The sequence below is a fragment of the Pantherophis guttatus genome, chromosome 2 (genome assembly GCF_059756535.1).
Source record: "Pantherophis guttatus breed Tessera chromosome 2, ASM5975653v1, whole genome shotgun sequence".
Lineage (NCBI taxonomy): Eukaryota > Metazoa > Chordata > Lepidosauria > Squamata > Colubridae > Pantherophis > Pantherophis guttatus.
The window spans coordinates 219,818,690-219,841,583 of NC_142064.1; the positions used below are offsets into that span (position 1 = coordinate 219,818,690).

Sequence of the window (22,894 nt, forward strand, 5' to 3'; positions counted from 1 at the left end):
ATGATACATATGTTGTTCGTTGATGGAAAAATACAAATGTGCTGATGGATATGCAGCCAAAGCAGCACTAAGAAATGGCTTTCAAACCTTTTTTCTTGGCATGATTGTGTATTGCTTGTCATGTGAGTTGCTTATTTGTAGACAGTAAATAAAACAGCTGTATTTCATCACTTATGTTGTTTTTAGAGTAAATCTTCATGCCTTGAGCTAGACTACAGCTTTGATTTCAAATAAATGAAAATGTCACACAAATCTGTATTGGATAATAAATGCTATTAATCTGTCCGGGGAAAAAATTCTTCATTTAAAAAGTTATATGATCTGATATATTCTTAAATGTTGGCTGTCTAATCGTTCTAAATATATTTAGATTAGAATGGCTCTTTGCTATTACAATACTAGCATATTGTTTCATAAATATTTCAGATTATTTTATCAAGTGGGGAACATGCACATTCTTTGCAACAAAAATATTACTCTGTCAACTTTTCTTGTAAAAAATATTGTAAAAGTTAATTGATTTCTGGCTGTGAATTGATGCTAGTGCTGTTACATCTCTTGCATCTTTATTTTTATTTTGACAAACGAAATTTAATTCCCACCTTTCAAAATAAACTAATAACCAAACTAAACTAATATTTTTTTTAAGGAAGGTAGGATTCTGTTCCATGGGGATTTCTCATGTTTCTGAGAACAGTGTTTTTCAAAGTTGCCAACTTAAGTTGTGTACACTTCAACTCCCAGAATTCCTCAGCCAATGTGAAGTCCACAAAACATAAAGTTGTCAACTTTGAAAAACACTGTTCTAGAAGAAGTCTTTTTTGCTAGTTAAAATATATTCCTTGAAGACATGGTTTCAAATGATACTAGATGTTCTTGAGCTGGTGACACAGAGCACTGTGGTATTCATGATGTCATAGAAATCCCAGTATGTTTAAGGAATCTTTCATTGTAGTTGATAGTTGTAGATTTTCCTTTAATATTTAGACTGCATTCTAAACAAATGCAGGCCCAATTATAACCTTTGCACCCTCCCAAGTTTGAAACATGGGTGGTGGAATTTGCTGATTTGCACTATCATCATTATTGCATTCCTTTTGCTGAGAGTCAAATGCATTATGTTTCATACACTTAAATCTGAACATCTGAAGCAAGAGGTCTGCTAGATTCCAATAGTCTTCCCAAATAATGTAGTTTATTCATTTAATCAGAACATTTATCAGCAATCCAACTCAAAAAAGTAACTCTGAGCAGTGTATAAATCATTAAACAAAAATATAAAAGAAAAATATCACATACCACTATGCAAACTAAAGCCATTAAATGAAGATAGGGATTGAAATCACTTTATTTCTCCAACTGGAAACTCTGTACTTCTTGGTACCACCTGATCTGACACAACTGCTTTAAAAAATTGCAGATACTTTATTTGGATTCTCACATACTTTGAAACATCTTTTCCAAATTATTTCTGTAATGCTACATAGCCTCTGCTGTATGACATTGCAATGTTTTTACCCAGGTTAGTATCATAACATACTGCATTATGAAAAAAAGATTTATATGATATACTGCTTTATGGATTTCTTTGAATGAATTCTATATGAATACACTACATAAAAGCTAATTGTTATTTTTTCAGTTACTACAACTTATTCCAGATTTTCTTGTTGTTATTCTTTTAGATGTGTAAATTGATCTCGTCTTATGGCCATGTCATAGTGAGCCCCCAAAGTTATCCTAGTAGGATTGCCTTAATATAAATATTAGGTTTATATGTTTATTAACCTAATACATTTTGGATGTGACATATCGTGCTGTCTTTAGAATCACCTTATTAAGGTTGTATTAAAGGTTGACCTCTATTGACAAGATTAAATTGAAGTCATTTTCTCTTAGAGCTTAGTGGTTTGAGTGTTTGTTGTCAGCAAATAAACCTTTAGCACTTTCTTCCAGAGCATTATCTCAAATATAGTTTTGGTGTGCTGGATGGATTTGTTTTTCATGATTTTCAACCATTTTTATTTTTTAATTTTCCTTCTACCACCTTTCAACTGTCACACATAATCTGTTTCCTAGAAATCAATTGCAGATGTTCACAACATGCTGTAGAACCAAGCTTCTTCTGCTTAAATGGAAAGCTTTCCATAACCTCTCCCCTCAGACATCATTTTCAGCGTTATTCCAAAAGTTTTAGTGAACCCAGGTTGTGGTCTGCCTGATTAAGCTCTTTCCAAAATGGAACAGACAGATTTTCACCTGAAACTCCCTCTAAAAACATATAACACAGGGTCTGGTATATTAGCTTCCCTTAGTATAGCTTTTCCTTTCCTACTTACATACTGTCCTCCTTTCTCACAATAAGTAATGAAGTGTATGTGTGAAAGAGAAAGAAGGAATTAAACTGTATGAACCCTCCATGTGAAATCTTTATGCTATCCTTGCTTTAGCTCAGAACCTATGTTCCCATTGCACTGGTTTGCTTAAAACACTAAGGGCAGATGTGTATGTGTATGTCTCTTTGGCCTGTCACTGGAATGGACCGTTAAAGGCTTCTTGTGTTCAGGAACAGATCCCCTTGTGATCATCAGAAGTCACAAATGGTGATCACATGACCATGAGATGCTGCAACATCATAATTAATAATAAAATCATAATAAAAATAAAAATCATAATAAAAAAAGGGAAGGCACTGTTTGAATTCAATTTTGCACAAGTCTTCTACTGGTCAGTTGGAAGATAAATGTTTGACTGATGATTTTCCCTGCTTTTCCCTTAGCATTTTAAAGCCATAAAAATGAAGTTGATTGAAGATTGGTTTTAACCTGATTTGTGAAGGATTGGAAGATGGAAAACAAATTTTAAGAAATGTTGCATCTGAATGTTCTATGAGTGAAAGATTAAAAGGCAACTATGTCAGACTGCATAGGAATAGATAACAAAAAACATGAATGGGGCTTTGCAGTATGCAAATATATGGATTGAAGTGGGAAGAAGATCAAGAAAGTGATAATGTAGTTCTGTGTTATCTTCCTTATATAGGAAGATAACTTCTTTATATAGAGTTCTGCTTATACTAAATTGCCTGCGTTAAAAGTTATACTCAGTGCATCAGCATCTACCATCCGACAAAGAAGGCTTGTCTAGAAAGCTAGACAGATTTATCATCCAGCATCTGAATATTTACAGCACAACTGCTTTAATAAAGATAAGCTGATAATGAATGAATACAGGAAGGCTTTATCTAGGAAAGATAATGGATCAATACCAACTTGAGTGCAAGAAATATTATGCAGACCACTCCTGGAATTTGTTCTCTTTACAGCAAAATGTACTTTAGATTTCAAAGGACTGCTATATAATAAGGACAAATCAATCAGCAGTCATCTGTGAATGAAATAAAGAAAGAATTGGGATATGTATATATAAACTGATTATACCAATGTATTACATCTAAAATATCGTATTAAGATTTATTAACAGAATAAGGTCTTTTGGCTCAGTAGGATGTAACAAAGTTGTAGTATTGGGAATGGCGTTCCATTGCCATTGGATTTCACAGCTGCTCAAATTTGAACAAAACAACTATTTGAGGAATGTACCCTGTATTTAAAATATCTGAAATAAGATATGCAAATAGTAATTTCTAGATTTATTTAAAGTGCTAATGTTAAATATTTTAAAGAAACTTGTGTTGGGTAAACTAGAGTGATTTTGGTTAGAATTAGTTCTTGAACAATTTATCTCCAGTCACACATACTAGGGGAAATAGAGAAGGAGCTGAGTATCTCCTAACTGTTTGTGAATTTTCTCTAGAAGGGAACAAAAGAGTTCACAGAAGTTCAAGTTTACAGTATAATCCTACATGAATCAATGGCATGGACTGCTGAAGTAGATGAACTCCTGCTGTTGAGAATATGCTAACATTTCTCAGGGCTGAAATATCTGTTAAGTCAACCAGTATTCACTTAGCTCCAAGGATAAGGAGCATAAGGCAATGTTCATTAAGTTGTGGGAGAGATGGGATGAAGAAGTGTTATAATTAAACCCTGTGGATATTAAGTGTATCCACTTAATATCCACTTAAAATTCACAGAGGACAATCAGTTATTTCAAGTGAGTTCATCCCAGCAAAGATTGATATCTTTATTAGTCATACCATACATTGACTGACCAGCGCTTTTTGCATTCAGTCTTAGAGCTGATGTTTGGTCCAGTTCAGGTGGTCTCTCTGATAATTTGTTCTTAAAGAAAGTCAAGGTGGGTGCTTGAGGAATCACTGAAGATAACAATTTTAGGCACAGAAAGCCACAGTTATGAATGTGTTTCCCTTTTCCCCCGGTTGCCAGTTGATTTAACTCAGATTCTCCTGGCATTTGAAGAATTCAATGAAATTGTATAGCAAAACTGCACCATAATCTCTGTAGAAGATTTTTAAGAAGATCTTGCCTGAACGTTGTTGGAGCATTACCAATCACTATTGGATTTGATGACCCAAAAATCTGATTTGGTATAGGACACCATTCAATATTCTTAAATGGTTTTAAATATTTTTTTTAAAAAAGAGTGCAGTGCCTGAAACGATATTCTGGCTAAAGCTCTGAGGATTTATGCCATTGGAGACAAAAGTATTGAGTTAGATTGACAGTATAAGTAGTTTCCTAAATTTAAAGACAGGGTAATTATCACCAAACAGTTGAATTATCAGTATTTAACTGCTGCCTGTATTGTGTGAAGTCTTGCAAATATGATTAAGATCAATTGTTAGGAAAAATGTTCAACTGGTTGGGTGAAGAATTTATATAGATCTTTGTTATGCAACTAAATCAGGAAACTATAGAAAATTGTATGAAGATCTTGGTTGAGTTTTGTATCTATGATTACAAAGCACTTAATATTTGAGGTAAAGGTAAAACAATGCTTTAACAACAAAACACATGACATATTTAACACCGTATTCTCTTCTGTTTTATTTCACTGTTTTAAATCCTTGGTTACCAGAGACTTCACTTGTTCAAGAGCTTGATGTAGTCTCTGTTTGACCTAGGTCATGCTAAAAATAATCAATATTATTATCTAAATTGCTTTTTGCTTATCTGTTATTTAATGTTGGAAGAAAAATTAAATCTATCCTGTAATCTGTAAATCTTTCTCCTTTAAATGTCATAGGAACATAAAAAGAACCCTGCTAAGTCATTCCGAGAGCAGCTTAATACCATGGGGAATTCAAAAGGAATATATGTGTGCAAAACTTTCTCCCACAAGTGGTCTCCAACAGCTGGTTTCAAATACATGTTTCCTTTAAATCTACATAATTGGTAGCTATTGATATTCCTGGCTATTCTCTAAGAATTAATTCAAGCCTTCTGAAGGCCTCACACAAGCAGGGCATGCTGGACTTGTCAGGAATGGGAAGATGAAGACCATGAAGATCAATTGGGGGCAGTAGTGGTGGTAGAGTACAGGGAAACAGAAGTCATGGGCAGCAGAGCAGTAGGAGCAGCAGGCAGCAAAACATAGGACTACAGTGTTGGCAGGATGGCAAGAAGAGCAGAGACGAGGAGGTAGGGTGAGGGGAGCTGAAGCATAGGTCTGCACAGCAGGCAGAAGAAGCATTCAGTAAGAGAAGTACCTACATAGAATATCTACCTCTTGAATCCTGTCACATTTACCAATAAATGGAAACTGACCTAATCACTACAATCATGACTACCAAAACTGCCCTCGTTAAGGAGAACAGGATGAAAAGCTGAGTCAACCTTGAACAAGTCAGGATCAAACTCATGACTGTGGCAAGAGTTAGCCTGCCAAACTGCATTCTAACCACTGTACCATCAGGGTTCCAGAATGCAGCTGCTTGTGTGCTGCTCTCATGTAACACCATGTTCCAAGAGCTGTCTGGTTGTTAGTTTATTTCTATGTGTCATTTAAATTGGCTATAAAGTCATTTTTTATTTTGGATCTAGTATCCTTAGGGTTGTCTGTTTGATGTAGAATCTGCTTCCTCAGTGCCTACAAGCAAGTAGTGACTCCTTAGAGTCCCCATTTATTGGTAAATATGAGAAGATTCAAGAGATGGACATTCTCTGTGGGTACTCCTCCTCTTATTTAACAGGATCAAGGGTAGCCACTTCCTTTCCAGTTGTGCAGAACTTTCTCATTTCAGACTATATTGGTTAAATGTGGTGCTTTGAATATATGCAGATAGGTTATTATGTTGTAATTGCAGTTATATCATGATTACTATCATATTGTTTTAGACTGCTAATAATAATGATATCTATTTCAAACTGTGAGTTTCTTGGGATTATCTGTAACTGAAATGGTAAAAAATGTCAACCAACCAACCAATCAATCAAATGTATACATAGCTTTCAGGTTCAGTGATGGTTTACTTCTATTTACTTCTAATAATTTATGAAATTGTTCTTCCAGCCTTGTTGTACATCAGATTGGACATTGTGGGACCCATGCCATATTAGACAGACTTTTGGTTTTATTTAAATGTACTAACAAAGCAGTTTATAGATTTATCATCACTGATTTTCTGTTTCAGTATGAATATTTCAATGCTGTTCTCATTAATGAACGAGATGAAGATGGAAACTTCTTAGAACTGGGAAAGGAATTCATCCTTGAACCAAATGACCATTTCAATAATTTGCCTGTGAATGTCACTTTGAGTGATGTCCAAGTGCCAACAAATATGTACAATAAAGGTAAGGAAAACATTTTCTATTATATCATTTAGCAATGTCAACATACTTTTGATGATACTAACTTTCGTTGATGTCATGTTAACTGAGAATGGAGATGAATGCATTTTCCCCAAAACTAAAGCTTCTATATCTTTAAAATAAAGCTTAATCAAGTATTTATTTAATAGTTTCAATCATAAGAAAAATAATGTGTGTATAATTTCCCATTTTAGTATTGCATCTTTATTTGGGTTCTATAGGATGTTCAGGGACAAGCATAATCATCTATAATCTTCCATTTAAATTTCTTATTGTTGGGTGACCAATTCTGTGATTAAGTTGGAACATCAATGGTGAGGCCAAGTATGTTGCAAAATAAGCATCTTCTGAATCGACTACATTCTAGACAATAATCTACAGACTTTCAAGGTTTTGCTGTATATATGCAGTAGCTTTATGGAAGTATTGCATCTCCCTTCTCACTGATTTAATATTTGCCATTCAGTGTTTTCAGACAAACATCCTACTCACCTAGTGAAATGACAGTTGTATATTACTATTTAATAAACAGTACTAGCACTCATATGTACAACTAAAAGAAGGTGGAGAAGACCCCAAATATTTCTTACACCAATCTGGTATCTTGGGCAGTCCAACTTCTTTGCATAACAGAGGACAGTCCTTTATTATATCAACACAGCTGTAGCCAGCCTGCTTTAAAAACCTATTTTCCCCATAACAACAACCCTGTGAGGTGAAGTTATCTGAGAGAAAGTGATTGGTCCAAAGTCACCCGGCTGAAAAGAAGTAACATAAGTAGGTAGATCTCATCCAAGATGGGGTTAATGGAATTCACTTGGATCACTTGTGGCAACATAATGACTCCAAACTGATTTACCTTTTTAACTCTTTCTCCAGACTCTGCTTCTTCTACAATTAATTGCTGATAGGAGCTGCTCCTAGGACTCTTGAAATTAGGCCGAGGGCCAAAGATTGCCCACCCTTGGTGGAAGCATTTCTACTCATCTTTTCGCACAATTGTTTCAGGGGACTTATTTGTTTATTTTTTTAAGTTAGGATCAACTTATTAAAATATAAGGAACAGAGAGCTAGCACAGGAGACAACCAAAGCCTTTTGTATTAAATTTGCCTCTCCCAGTGGTCAGGCTTTGTTTATTCTGCCATTGCACTGAAGCAGTCCTGTTTCTCAATTATAACAGATTGTCGAAATTCAGTTGTATGTGTTTGTGTGTATGTGTGTGAATAATCTCTTCTCTGCTCTGCAACCTCTCTCATCTAAATCACTGGGCTTGTCATGGTTCCATTTGGGCTGCATTTGGGCCAATTTGTATACATTTGCAATATTATAACTGCTTCTTCATCCAAGAAAGTAGTCATTGTGGGAGTTTAACCAAAGACCCCCCCCCCCCAAAAAAAAAGCATCTGGGGAAGCAATGCATTAAAATGAAACATCTCTGTAAAACATGCAAAACAAAGTAATACATTTTATAGCAATCCATTTAAAAACATATTTCTTCCAATCCTGCTATAAATGAAAACAAAATCCATGTAATGTTTTAAGTGGATAGTTTGGGGGAATTGCCCCATCAGCTCACAGAAAATAACTCCCAGTGGAATACTACACTTTCTGCATTTAAAAAAAAATAAAATCACCATCCTTCAATCTCTTTACACTCTATTGAGTTTTTAGAGTGTTCAGAAAATTATTTTACATGTGTTGCCAGAATTTCAGCATTTTTCTTTGATAAGTGGTAAATATTTTAGGAATATGTTTAGGCATTATTTTCAGTGAGATACACAGTATGTTTCACTTCAACTCAACTGATAAATATAAAACAGACAATATATTGCTGCAAGATTGTACTTTCAGCTTTGATATCAAAATATGTTGAAGAAAGATATGGAGCGATCTGGACTAGTTTCTAATAATTATATTGGGTTATATTCATTGACACAGTATAACATGGCAAGTTGTGTATCAATGACACCTGAAAAGGACCTTTTTTTACTGCTCTTTTTTTATGCTCTTTTTTAGAAGCACAACATGGTCCTTTTTGTCAGCAATGTACATCTGCAAATGTGGCCACTTTTTCACTGTCCTTTTCCTTCATGTCATGAATTCTTTAACCTGAAAATAAAACCCACCTTGGAACTGAAGTTTGTAAGAAATAATATATGTTTCTATAACCCAATTACACATCTTACTTAATTTATTTTCAACATACTTCTGAAATTAGTTTAAAGGGTCTATTCCATCATTAAATTCTGGGGAGAACTTTTCACTCAGTTGCACCTAAACCTCAGTTGCACCTATTTACTCTGTTGGATAAAAGTAATGAAAGAGCAGCAGCAACAAAAACCACCCCATTTGCATTACATGAATGCAATGAATACCATGACTTGAACCTCTCTTCTTTCACAGGTAACTTTTGGATATGGTAAATTGAAAGTTGATTTATAAGTACATAGAATCCTGAATCTTAAAAACCTGTTACCATGTTTCCTTGGGTTATGTGTTACTCAATAGGTCTGCAAAATACTTCTCAGTGTTGGTACAGTAAACATTTCTAGAGTACAGATGACGGATGGGAAAGGGAATTGTGTATTCTTTATTTCAAGCCACAATCCTGACGTTGCTGTGTTGAAAGACTAGTTGCTGACTTTGTTTAGCTTTATATTATAGGTCGGATTGGAATTTTAGCCTTCTTCTGTTGATGTATGAGAGTGGAAATGTACTAAAGTTTTTTTAAAAATGTAGAATTAATTTTCTTGGTTTCCTGGCTTCCTCTTCTTTTTGTTGTTATTTCTGTTTTACTCTCATAAAAGATGCAATTTTATACAGTGAAAATATCACGTATATGTCTCCTTAAGTTTTATATTGTTATTCTTTTTTAAATCTGAAATTAAATAATCAGTTGTTATTCTTGCATGAGAGAGCTATCAAAAATCAGAAAATAACATTCTTAACCTAAGAGACAGTTGATGTCTGGCTGTTTGAAAATTGCTAATGTTAGTATACAGAGGTCAGAGTAGAGGCATTATCTCCATGTACTAATCAGAGAGAATAATCAACTCATCCATGCTGTGATTTGGATGAGTAGAAAATAGGAATGATAGCTAGGATGTGAAATATTTAAATTGTTGGATTTAGAAAGCTCATCAGATGATTTTGGACAGATGCTATCTTCTAAGACAAAAAGTTATAAAGCAAAATTGAAGGAAGAAATTATCTCTCTCTCACACACACACACACAGAAACACACACACACACAAACATAAACTCCTGTCTGAATGTCTGAAGAACTTTTGAATGAATGAAGAATTGTGTCTTCACATACTTGCATTCAAAGCCCCTCGCTCCCATTTGTCTTCTCATCAGTTTGCATTATTTTAATTTTCATCCATAATCTGTTTCAGTCATATACTGATTCATACATTAATTAATAGGAACTGATTCAAAGTTAGATAATGTTAACTTTATAAATTGATACTTAAGCAGAAAGAAAAATGCAAATATATGATCGATGGAAAGTATTTCTTAAAAGGTAAAACATGAGCAAATTAAGTTTTAAAATTATAGTATAATTTTACTAATAATATATTAAAATCAGGGTGGATCAATGATTTTTTTTAAAAAAATCAAAAAAATCAGATTTTTTTGATTTAAATCGATTTTTTTTTATTTTTATCGAATTTATTTTAATAAAAAACTTTTGGGGTAAAAATCTATTGTAAGATAGTTTTCTATTTAAGATACATAAAAATTTAGTTTATTCAGCATGAAATGGAGCTTAGTTATGTAGCATGAGGCTGTATATTCTGCAACACTGGGATTATCAGTGAGTCAACAGTGGGTCAAAGGAGTAGCAGAGATGACAGTTGCTCTTTAAAAATTATGATTTAAATTGAGTTGATTTAAATCAAGCCTTTTTACTAGTGATTTAAATAATTTAAATTGAGATTTAAAACCAACTCGATTTAAATCAAATCCACCCTGATTATAATTATAATTATAATTATAATTTATATAATTATAAATTTATTTAGTTAATTATTAATTAACATAATAAAGGTACACATAGAATCCTATAGTTCTAATCATTATTAATTATTATTAATTAACATAATAAAGGTACACATAGAATCCTATAGTTCTAATCATTTTAATAGTGACAGATATGTCAAATAATCCAAAGAATATCCTCCAGTTTTTTCTTTCAATCTCACCAAGTAACACCATTCTTATTGCTAAAAATTCAAGGAATAGAACTAGATAAGTAATGCAGAATTTTCTATGGATAGATATATATTCAGCTATGTTAGTAGACTGTTCTATTCGCAAATAATTATTTACTGATCTAATTTTTCATTTCCATTTAGAATTATTGGAATGATTTATTTACTTGCCCCTGATCGATACAAGCAAAGAAAAAAAATAGTATTTGTTGACATCACCCAATATTTTCTGTGATGTTCCATCACAGAAAATATGTTTGGTACATATCTCACTCATATCTCTAGGTTTCATTTGCTAGTACTCATGGACAAGTTTGATGAACTACAATTATCAGTTGCAGACATAAATACAGAAAGCATAACCTCAGTACAGAGATGAGTATGGGAATAAATCACTTCTCACAATGAATAATTAAAATATTCATTGTAAATAATGTTACTATGTCATTATGTGTTATATAAATAACATCATAAATATCAGTAACCAATATAAAATAATAAAATATTCATGGTAATAATATACAGTAAATAACAAAACATTCACGGTAAACAAACATCTATAATGCGATTACAATAAAATCAGTCACTAGTTACTAGTCCTATAATCATATGTGACCTCAACTAATAATCCAGTTCATAATAAGCAATTTATATATTAAATGACCCTCAATGATTAAAGGTACTTTGGAATTACTAAGTCTTGTGCTTTCCAGAAAAATCCTAGTTACCAACCCGTATAGGTCAAAGATTGCATTGAAGTCTACTGGAAAGTACACTGAAGTACACTAAGAGCATATGCACCAAAGACAAATTCCTTGTGTGTCCAATCACATTTGGCCAATAAAGAATTCTACTGTGAAAGCAGAGCAGATGTTAATACCTGCCAGCTTTCATATAGTTTAATCATTTCATGATCACAGCCAAATAATATAGTGATAAAAGTTTTTTTTGCAGGTATAACATAAAATTAAAGCTTGGCAGAAAGTGGAAAAGAAATATATGTTAAGTGCAGTAAATCGGGAGTCTAGATAGTTCTCCCTACAAGAATCTGAACTACTAACGGTCAAAGCAAATTAGCAATAGATAAGTCAGCAGAATTCAAATTGGAAAAACAGACAAGTGAGCTGATTACACATTATTATTGAAATTTATTTATTTATTTATTTATTTATTTAATAATGATTTTATCTTAATAGACTAGATAGAATAACAGAGTTGGAAAGGACCTTGCACGTCTTCTAGTCCAACTCCCTGCTCAAGCTAGAAACCCTAAACCATTTCAGATCAACTGTTGTCCAATCTCATCTTAAAAATCTCCAGTGTTGGAGCACCCACAATTTCTGGTGTTAAGTTATTTCACTGATTAATTATAAATAAATCACTATTAGGAAATTTCTCCTTAGTTCTAAGTTGTTCTTTCCTTGATTAGTTTCCATCCATTCCTTTTTGTCCTGCCTTCAGGTGCTTTGGAGAATAGATTGATCCCTCTTCTTTGTGGCAGCTCCCTAGATATTGGAACATTGTTATTATGTCACCCCCCAGTCTTTCTTTTCATTAAACTGTTATTTGTATGTTTTAGCCTCCAGACCCCTGTTGCTGCACTCTTTCTAGTCTCAACATCTTTTTTATATCATGATGATTAAAACTGGTTGCATATTCCAAAAGTGGTCTTACCAAGGCTTGATAAAGTGTCCAGCTGCAATAATCAATATTTTTGTATATGTAGTAGTTAGTTGATGAGTTAGAGATTAAACACTGGAATGATTGGCAGTGAGGAAAATAACTGAAATCTTGCAAATAAACTTTGCAGGACTACAGTTTATAAATTTGTAGGAGTTCAAAGGAATATAGAGCAATATGTATAGGAAGGAAGGTCTTTTAGATACTTTTAGAGATTATGGGAGCATAACCTTTTTACCTATTAATCATTCCATGTTTAAGAAATCTATTTATTTATTTATTTGATCAACCCAAATTGACAACAGAGTCATTGTACAAAACAAGAACATTCCTCACACTCCCCCTTTAGAATTTTGGCTTAAGGTTTTATTCAACATAATAGAAACTATCTCAGAGTAAATAAAGAATATTTCTAAATCTGAAATAGAAAGATGGAATTCCATCCAGTCATATTATTTTTATATTTACTTATTTATTTATTTTATGCAATTTATATGCCGCCCTATCTCTGAGGACTCAGGGCGAGTCACAACAGTAAAATGCATAATTCCTTATTAAAACAATATAAAGTTAAAACCCAGTTTAAAACAGTTTAAAATTCATTAAAAAACCTCCCATCAGTCCAGGCTACGGAACAATCAGGTCTTCAACTCGCGACAGAATGAGCGAAGGTCAGGGGCCATCCGGAGCTCCAACGGAAGTTGTTTCAGAGGGTGGGTGCGCCCACAGAGAAAGCTCTCCCCCTGGGGGTCACCAGCCAACACTGTCTGGCCGACGACACCCTGAAGAGGCCCTGTCTGTGGGAATGTACCGGGTGATTGGGGATTCTCACTGGCTGCAGGGGTTCTGACAGGTATCCCGGGCCTAGGCCTAGGCCATGAAGGTATCCCGGGCCTAGGCCATGAATCTGAAATAGAAAGATGGAATTCCATCCAGTCATATTATTTTTATATGTTATGTACACTTAAGTAATTGGCTTTTGAAAAATGATACTTTGTAAAAACCAGGGGTTTTTTTTCCCCAGTTCAGATCTCTGTGGAATTTGTATCTCTAGTTTGAACAATTGGTTTGCTTCTCCCAATGCAAGGGTCATGCTGGAAGAAATTGGAATTAAAATGTCTCCTGATCTCTTCAGCTCGGTGAAAGTAAGAGAAGACTGAGGGTGGAGGAGGTCATTCCATTATGAAGTTTCTACTGGCTTGCTTTGTCTTAAGAGCTGAGTTGCTAAAAATTGATAAATGTATGCTGTATTCAAAGCTCTGATTGCTTTGGAGAAGAAATGATTCAGAGTGTATGAGCCTTGTCGGAAATATATTGAAATGTGATGAACCATTGCTACTTCAGATAAAGCAGGTTGGGTTATTTTTTTTAACCATTTAAAAAGAGCAATGAATATCATTCAGTCATCATTCCAGCAGCGTCTTCCAAGTGACTGTCAAGCTAATATTATCCATTTTTCTTGAATATTATAACCAGAGCCTTTTTCATCTTTCAAATGCTATACTCTGATTATAAAATACAATTGGCAGTTAGGCAGAAATTACTTCCTCCAAGGCACTAAAAATATGAAAATAAAATCTTAGCAGTCAATTACAGAGTATAATTTGTTGGCTTTCATGCTTGATAATCCTTCAGGATACTGAAAATTCATATATGCTGGATAGACAATTGGGGAAGGGGAGGGAAAAACAGTCCACCACTGTAAATTTGTCTTAATCTGTGAAACACTAAAATGTCATTGAGTGGTACATTGATTATTTGCTACTTGGAATTGCTTGCTGTTTACAATTATTTAGTCCTTGCAGTTTCTATAAAAATATTACCTGTACTGAAGTATTTCATTCCTGTGGTAAGTATCACGGTTGTTTATTATGAAGGAACAACCTCTTTGAAAATCAAGGGGATAAAATCTACTATCATGTGGCATGCAAAATAATAAAGATATGGGATGCAATCAATATTGTTTCAGTAGTACTAGTAGTAGTAGTAGTAGTAGTAGTAGTGAGTAATGGGGTGGGCTCCCATTACTTGTCCCAGCTTCTGCCAACCTAGCAGTTCGAAAGCATGTAAAAAGTGCAAGTAGAAAAATAGGGACCGCCTTTGGTGGGAAGATAACAGCGTTCCGTGCACCTTTGGTTTATGGTTTGGTTTATGGTTTATTTGATTTGTATACCGCCCTACTCCCGAAGGACTCAGGGCGGTGAACAGCCAACAATAAAATACATAAATACAAAAAATTTAAAAACCAGATAAAATCAAATTAAATCATTTTGGCCCAGACAAATTAAAACACCCTTTGACGTTTAGTCATGCCGGCCACATGACCACGGAGACATCTTCGGAAAGCGCTGGCTCTTTGGCTTTGAAACAGAGATGAGCACCACCCCTTAGAGTCGGGAACAATTAGCACATATGTGCAAGGGGAACCTTTACCTTTTAGTAGGGTGAGGAGCTTTGAAGCCACCTTTTCAGCAACCATAATGGGCTGGAATATGGAAAGAGGCAAGGGTGAGTGAAGATAGAATGGAATGGATGGGAAATCTTCCAGTTTTACAGTTGCCTGTTTTGGGCTAACTTGTATTAGAGGCAATTTGTAACAGTTTATTCAACTAGAAGTGGTAAAAATAACTCACTTGACACAGAGGTAATTATGATAACATGGGTAATATTACTCAAAAGTCATTTGGGGATGATTCTGGATATTGGCACATCCTTCATCTGGAAGTAGAAGAAAATTCCATCCCCAACATCAGCCCTTTTACAAATAAAGTGCTTTGTACCTTAAAGGGCACAGTTGCAATGTGTGGCTATAAAAGCATGAGAGCTTTGAAATGAGAATATCTACTGGATCAGATAAAGCTGTTTGGTTGTACTTGCCAACGTCTAATATACTGCAAATTTATTCACCTTCAGGGAAAGAATAAATCCCTAACAATATAACAAGAAGCTGGAATAAAGCAGTAAAGAAGTGTAGGCAACTTCATGTACCATCACCATCATACATATTGGGGATGTCACGTTTTGGAGGTTTTTGAAGGATTGGAGACTTAAGAAGCAGGATTTAATTAGGGCACATGAAGTGGCCTGCACCTTATTTCTATGACCATCATCACTTTCTCCCAATATCACAATTTATTACTTCATTAAGTATTAAAAAATAAGCTCAAATATGAGCTAAACTCAACTGGAAAAAAGTGGTCCAGCATAGGGTTGGGATGAAATTAAAGATAAGTCATAGAACCCAAGGAAATATCTTTGCTTCATCTCTCTCTCTCTCTCTCTCCCTCCCTCCCTCCCTCCCTCCCTCTCCCTCCCTCTCCCTCTCTCTCTCTCTCTCTCTCTCTCTCTCTCTCTCTCAAAATTAAAACTCCCTTATGGTTACAAGAAATAGCATGATGTATTGATTTAGGTGTAGTGATTCAGAACCAGAGAGACCTGAATTCAATTCCACTCTCAGACGTGGAAGCTTCCCTTGGTCCAGTCATTCTCTCTTATCTGATCCTACCTCAGAGAGTTGTGTTGTAGGGATAAAATGAAGGGATATCCTCACAGAAGCTCCTAGCTCCTAAAAGAAAAAAGAGCTATCTGACACACACACACACAAACACACACACACACATATATATACATACATACACACACACACACACACACACACACACACATGATTTTCTCCATTCCCATAAACATTTTGTTCAGTAAGTTTCTTAAATAGTTTGCTTTTCCTACACAGTTTATGTTATATAAGATTGACACATCATGCGTGCAGTGTATATGAGCAAATATCAGCTATTTTATTCTGCATTCTCAGAACAATCAACTATGCAGGTATATGAGATTAAATCCCAAATCTGCATCTGTGCCTACATCTGAGACAATGTAGAACTTATTCCAGGTATTACATTGCTTCATTCCCAGAGTTCCATGGAGGTTGCACGTCAACAAAGTATAACACTAAAAATACAGACATTGCAAACTTCAACACACATCACACACTCATGTTGATGTACACACTCACTTCTAAATACACTTTCCACAAGTCTTTTAGCCAAGCATAGCAACCTCCTTCATTCCTATCCAGCCTCTTTCTGGTTGTGTGTCTATTTATGTAAATCTGTCTATGATTGGCTAGATCTGTTGGGAAGTTGAAGAATAATAGAAATTTATTCTCTTTAATAGACATGGGGACTTTCCATAACAGGAGTATGAAGAACTGTAGAAATATAAAGAAGAAATCCAAACCAGAACACTATTCTAAAAATATGGTCACGTACAGAATAGTATCATCATTTTTTAAAAATCAAAAGATAGGCAGGGAAGTCGATTAGTTAAACCTCTCAGAGCAGATCTAAAGTGCCAAAGAGCACTCCATGGAGGACTTGCGTGCCTATTGGAGATAAGAACAGAAGATGCAAAGCTTTTCCCAGAAACTTATACATGTGGGTATTATTTCTTTGTTTATTTAGGAGATATATACCATATTTTTCGGAGTATAAGATGCACCGGAGTATAAGACACAGCTTAGTTTTTGGGGAGGAAAATAGGCGGAAAAAAATCTGCTACTAGGTATTCATCTGGCTAGCGTCCTTAGTCTGGTCAGCTTTAGCACATCAGTTTGCTGGTTTTTATCCCCCTCTGGGGGATAAAAAGCAGCTTCTAAAGCACAACTGATCTTTTGAGAGAGAAGCAATGAGAAAAGCAGGCAAACCATGCTTCACTCGCTAGGGCCTCGTTAGGGCTGAAAAAAAACTTCACAGCTGAGAGTCGGAGGGAGCAGGCAAAGCAGGGAAGATCGCTTCACTGAAAAAGCTTCTAAAGCACAGCTGAGAGTCGGAGGTAGATCGCTTCACTTGCTAGCGCCTTGTTAGGGCTGAAAAAAAGCTTTGAAAAAGCTACATTCGGAGTATAAGGTGCACCCAATTTTTCAGCCTCTTTTGTGGGGGGGAAGTGCATCTTATACTCTGAAAAATACGGTAGACCATTTGTGAAAAATGGGCATCCTTTTGTAGGATGGTCTGGCCATGTGCATGGCATGTAATGGGCTGTACAAGTAATCTTGATGAACAGGAGGAACAGTCACAGCCAAGGCAATGGTTAGACAAAAGAAATTGGAGTCCAAGATAGAAATGTAGGGAGGGAAGGGAAGGGAATGTAGAGAGGGAGGGAAGGGAGGTACAGTCAGACATGCAGGACTCTGTTACCTTAAACTAAAAGGAGCATTACCACTGGTTTCCTAGTCTAGTCTATTTCAAAGGCCTGACATCAATCCTGTGCATCTCTTTATTTAGAGTTGCCTTAAAATGGGAATGGGGAGGCTGAAAAAAGAGTTTAAAAAATGCACTAATGCAATAAAATAAGTCTATAGCTCTCGTCCTCACTATCATATCCTAGCTTACTTTTCCTGGTGTACTGAAATGGGTGGCATATGTAATAGCTTTAATCCTAGGCATCAGTTTCAATGACCAGCAGCAGTTTGCAGATATGACCTATAATGTAAATTATATTGATGTTTCCTGCAGCAGCTTTCTTTCAACGAGTGATCTAATCTTATCACAAGTAGAAATAGATTTTTATTTGTATTCTGCAGAGTTATTTTCTTTGGGGCACCATTACTTATAATAGCTTCCTACCAAATCTACTTTCCTACAAAACTGCTCCATTGTTTAAATTAATAGCCTGCTTGTTCACAGTTCACTGCTGTGAATTTTTCAGCTGCACTCCCTTTTCCAGTGATAAAGTGGCTGAGCTTTGGAGATTCGTTTAGCCAAGTCAGGATTGCTTGCATTATATATTTTCAGGTTTCAAGTATAGAGAATTCCTGATATGAAAAAAAATAACCTTAAAAAAAATGCATTATCCTGAAAAAAATACTACAATAAAAGATGCTTTGAGAAATGAGAACCCTACTGCTGGTTTGTGTTTCTCATTTCTCATTCAGGTTGCCTGTTTCTAGATTTGTATTGTTATTGTATTATTTCTATATACATAATATTGCCTAACATGTGTAAAGTGCCATATACAGAAATTCAGCAGAGTTCGTAAATATATTTATTTTGACACAAGAACAGTTTTTTCCCGAATGCCATCACTCTGCTAAAAAAATAATTCCCTCAACACTGTCAAGTGTTTACTAAGACTTATTTACTAAGTCTGCACTACTATTAATCTTCTCATCGTTCCCACCACCCATCTCCTTCCACTTATGACTGTATGACTGTAACTTTGTTGCTTGTATCTTTACGATATATATTGATATTGTTTCCTGATTGCTTATTTATTCCCTATGACCATCATTATGTGTTGTACCTTATGATTCTTGATGAATGTATCTTTTCTTTTATGTAGACTGAGAGCATATGCACCAAAGACAAATTCCTTGTGTGTCCAATCACACTTGGCCAATAAAAAATTCTATTCTATTCTACTCTATTCTATTCTATTCTATGAATATGAATATGTAAATTTATTTCGTTGCTTCTGATTCCCTGTAACTGAATATGCAGCATTTCATCAAGATAGTCTGTCAATAACAGTTTCTTGGAGCTCTTGCTTGTGTCATTGTTCATATTATTTAGCCATCTTATGTTCTTTTCATCTCTTCAGTTAATTTAATTTTCCAAAGTATAGGATTTTTTTCCCTCAGTGATGTTTTTCTTTCATCTGATATGTCCAGAATGTTAATCTCTAGGTTGCTTATTAGTACTGACTATGTGTAGTCTGGTTTTACTTCATGTAACAGTGGATAAATTATTCTTTTTACAGTCCATGTTATTCTCAACCATTTTCTACAGTGCCACACTTCAAAGACATTCTGTTGCTGCTGCTGTTCTTGTTTAGCCCTTTCCAGTGATCCAGTGTGGTCTGTACAGTGAAACACATTTGAATAATCAACAAAGCAAAACTAGACATTTTTTTGGGAATTACCTTCCTTTTTTTTTAATTACTCATTGGATATTAACTATGTGATTTGGGGTATCTCTGCTAGTTCTAAATCCAACACATACATCTTGCAGTTGTATATGTTGTTGGATTCTGAATTGCAAAATCTTTGAGTACTATCTTATTAGTGCATGAAACAAGTTCATTTTTTTGGGGGGTAGCGTGAATCATGCCCTTTGTTGAGTAAAAGTTTCCTTTAATTTCAGTAAATTTTATTAAATATTTTTGTAATTCTCATGAGTTTGCATTGCTTATTTAGATATAATATTACCTGTCCTTGCTTGTCTAGGCGTTTAATTGGCCAAAAATTCCTTCTGCCTACATTGCCTTTTGCACTCCTTTTCTTTAATTCTTTTCAACATGTGAATGGAAAGCCATCTTGTTTGTGTTGCTTTTCTGTTTGCCTTTTGCATTTCAGGATATTTTATTTGCTTCATCATTATTGACAACTGGGATTTAAATCTAGAGTTCTTCAGGCTCTCCATTTATCAGATCTAATTCTTTAAAACTATTATTTACTATAATTGCATCATTATGTGATTTTTGTTGAGATTGTATATTGTTGTTCTAATTGTTTTTTCTTTAATTTAATTTGTATTTTTTAAAAAGAAGAAATTTATGATCTGAGCTTTAGACAGCACCAGACCTTGTTTTTCCTGACTGAATAGAGCTTCTTCATCTCTAGCCAATTAAATTTCACTCCAGTTTCTCTTTGTTTTTCCCTTTAAGTATAGGCATTGAACTCTCCTGTCAGATCTGTTACTTTGTTTCCTTCACTAAGATCAACTTTTCTCATTATTCCAGATGCTATTTTATTTCTAACTTTAGCATTCCAAGCACCTATAAGTAGTATAATATCCTTTTGTTGTTGTTATTTGGATAAGCTGTTGTGAATTACTGTTTGGAGCATAGACTTGTTAGAATATACAGAGCTCTATAATATTTTTTGGATTGACTAGGATTGAAATTAAGACCATTCCAATGTTTATGCTATTCAAGCATTGTTTTGTTAATAAAAATTCCAGTTGAAGGATTCTATCCAAGACCTTTTGTTAATAATGTCTATGCTATTTCTTTTGTGCAAAAGAAGATCTGATGCTCCTCTAGTGTGAACTGACCCATTCCAGTCTGTTTCAGTTGGCTGACTCTCAGAATGTCAGCAAAAGTCAGTTTTGACTTTTGTTCTTTGATAACATGAAGTTAATAGTTATTTTTCACAAGTTACCAAAACAATGAGCGGGTGGAAACTACCCCTTCTTTTCTATAGAAAGAATGTGAAAAAACAGAAAAGAGTTTTGCCAACTTAATTCTCTCTATAGAGGTGTCTTATTTTAGAAGTAACCATTGTTAATCTTGTTTTATAACTTTATAGTCCATATAATAAAGACTAATTAGAAAGTTCAAATTCTTATTCATTGGACTAATTCTTTCCAGTCTTGGCTGTCTGGGAAAGATCTGATGTTCACCTTGGTACTTGATTCTGACATTCATTCCTCAATAACCAGATGTCCTTTGTCTTTATTCAAATACGTAATGAACAACAGTTTTACTTAAATTTAATCATTGCTCTTTGCCAATCACTGGATACCTTCCATCTTGGAAGTTCATATTCAGGTATCAAGTTGACATTGTCCTGGTTGTGAATGCCCACTTGGTTTTTTTGACAGAATAGCAATAGCACCTAAACTTATATATCATATGACAGTGCTTTATAGTCCTATCTAAGCAGTTTACAGAGTCAGCATATTGCCCCCAACAATCTGGGTCCTCATTTTACTGACCTCGGAAGTTTGGAAGGCTAAGTCAACCTTGAACCACTCAGAATCAAACTCCTGGAGTGAGGAGTGAATTAGCCTGCAGTACTGCATTCTAACCACTGGGCTACCATGGCTCTTTCATACTTTCATTTTTTCAGGGACAATATTTAGTTACTTGTCTCATAGTTGATTTATTTGGCATGGGTGACAGGCAGGACTAAAATTACAGTCTCCTGATTTGTAGCCTGGTGCCTTCAACTATCACAGCAGATTCTCAAGGTGTTATTACTGCATGTCATAATGAGTTCTGTAATAATTTTACAAACTATTAACATTACAAATTACTTTCAGATTAAAAAAAAAACCTAATTGTAATTGTTTTTTTGCAGCCAAGGACCACAGGGAATAATGATTCTATCACAATGCCACCTAAATAAAAATGGGGGAGGGGAGGGGACACCATTCCTTGTGAGTTTTGAGAGAACGTTGCTACATTCTTGCTACTTCATTTTTTTCTTCCATGACCGTTTTGACATGAATGTGAAAATCACCAGATGAAAACAACAGAACCAAATAAATCACATAATGATGAACAGAAGTTAGAGAAGTGCAGTCCAGATGCAGATTGTAGAAAAGGCCATACCTTATCGGTGGGAAATATTAAGCTTAAATTTAGAAAAATAAAGGAAAAAAAGTTTGCTAGTAGGATTTGACCTGGAGAAGATTCAGTCAAAACATAACAGTTGTGTAAGGAATAGATTCCATATGCTCACATATATGAAACAGATACTGAGGAGCTATGAGAAGAGATAAGAGGATGAAAAATGTTATGCCATAAACTGCAACTCCCTGCTCCATGCAAGCATTCAAATTAAAATATCCCTGACAGCATCTATTTGAATATATCCATTAGAAAGGGAAGCCATAAAATCTCTGAGCAGTTAGTGCCATTATCATACTTCTCCTACTATTAAAAAATTATTCCTAATATTCAATCAGAATCTCTTTACTCATAATTAAAACCTATTGTAATACAGCCTGTACTTTGGAACAATGAGTATCCAAAAGGAAAAAAAAACCATGTTGAACTTTCACATAATTGGGAAATTATATCTTAAACACCTCGATCTTTTCATTACTAGGAAACATTTCAGTTTCTTAAGATAGGACTTAGTTTCTAGTTGCCTCATCAACTTCACTGCTTTTTTCTGAAGAATTTTGGTAAAACTGCCATTGATCAAAATTTTTCTTAAGCGTAGATTCCAGTATGCTCTGGGTAAAGCTTGAAAAATGTAAAAAAAAAAAAGAAACTATTTCACTTAATTAGAAAGGACTGTACTTAGAAAGCAAAATAATATTTCTGCACATCAAACTAACCTGAACTGAGATGCCATTATTTAAATTATTTTGTTTTCACACATTGCCTTTTGTAATTTTGTAAAGTTGCAAATATCTGATTGAAGAACTTTCATTCTGAACATTCTTCAGTTGTTTTATTTCAGACTAAGTTCAACTCTTCGCATCATTTCTTTCACCTTCACTTCTGAGAGCCAAGACTATTAT

At 34.6% G+C, this 22,894-nt stretch overlaps 1 protein-coding gene across 3 annotated transcripts in view; it reads left to right on the forward strand.

The window, feature by feature from the left end:
* Positions 1–22,894, forward strand: part of CACNA2D3 (calcium voltage-gated channel auxiliary subunit alpha2delta 3) — a 563,616-nt gene that overhangs the window by 256,749 nt on the left and 283,973 nt on the right. For all 3 annotated transcript variants that reach the window (XM_060688326.2, XM_060688328.2, XM_060688327.2), the window contains exon 5: positions 6,557–6,719. In XM_060688326.2, the coding sequence (XP_060544309.2) occupies positions 6,557–6,719 (163 nt within the window). The remainder of the gene's footprint in view (positions 1–6,556; positions 6,720–22,894) is intronic.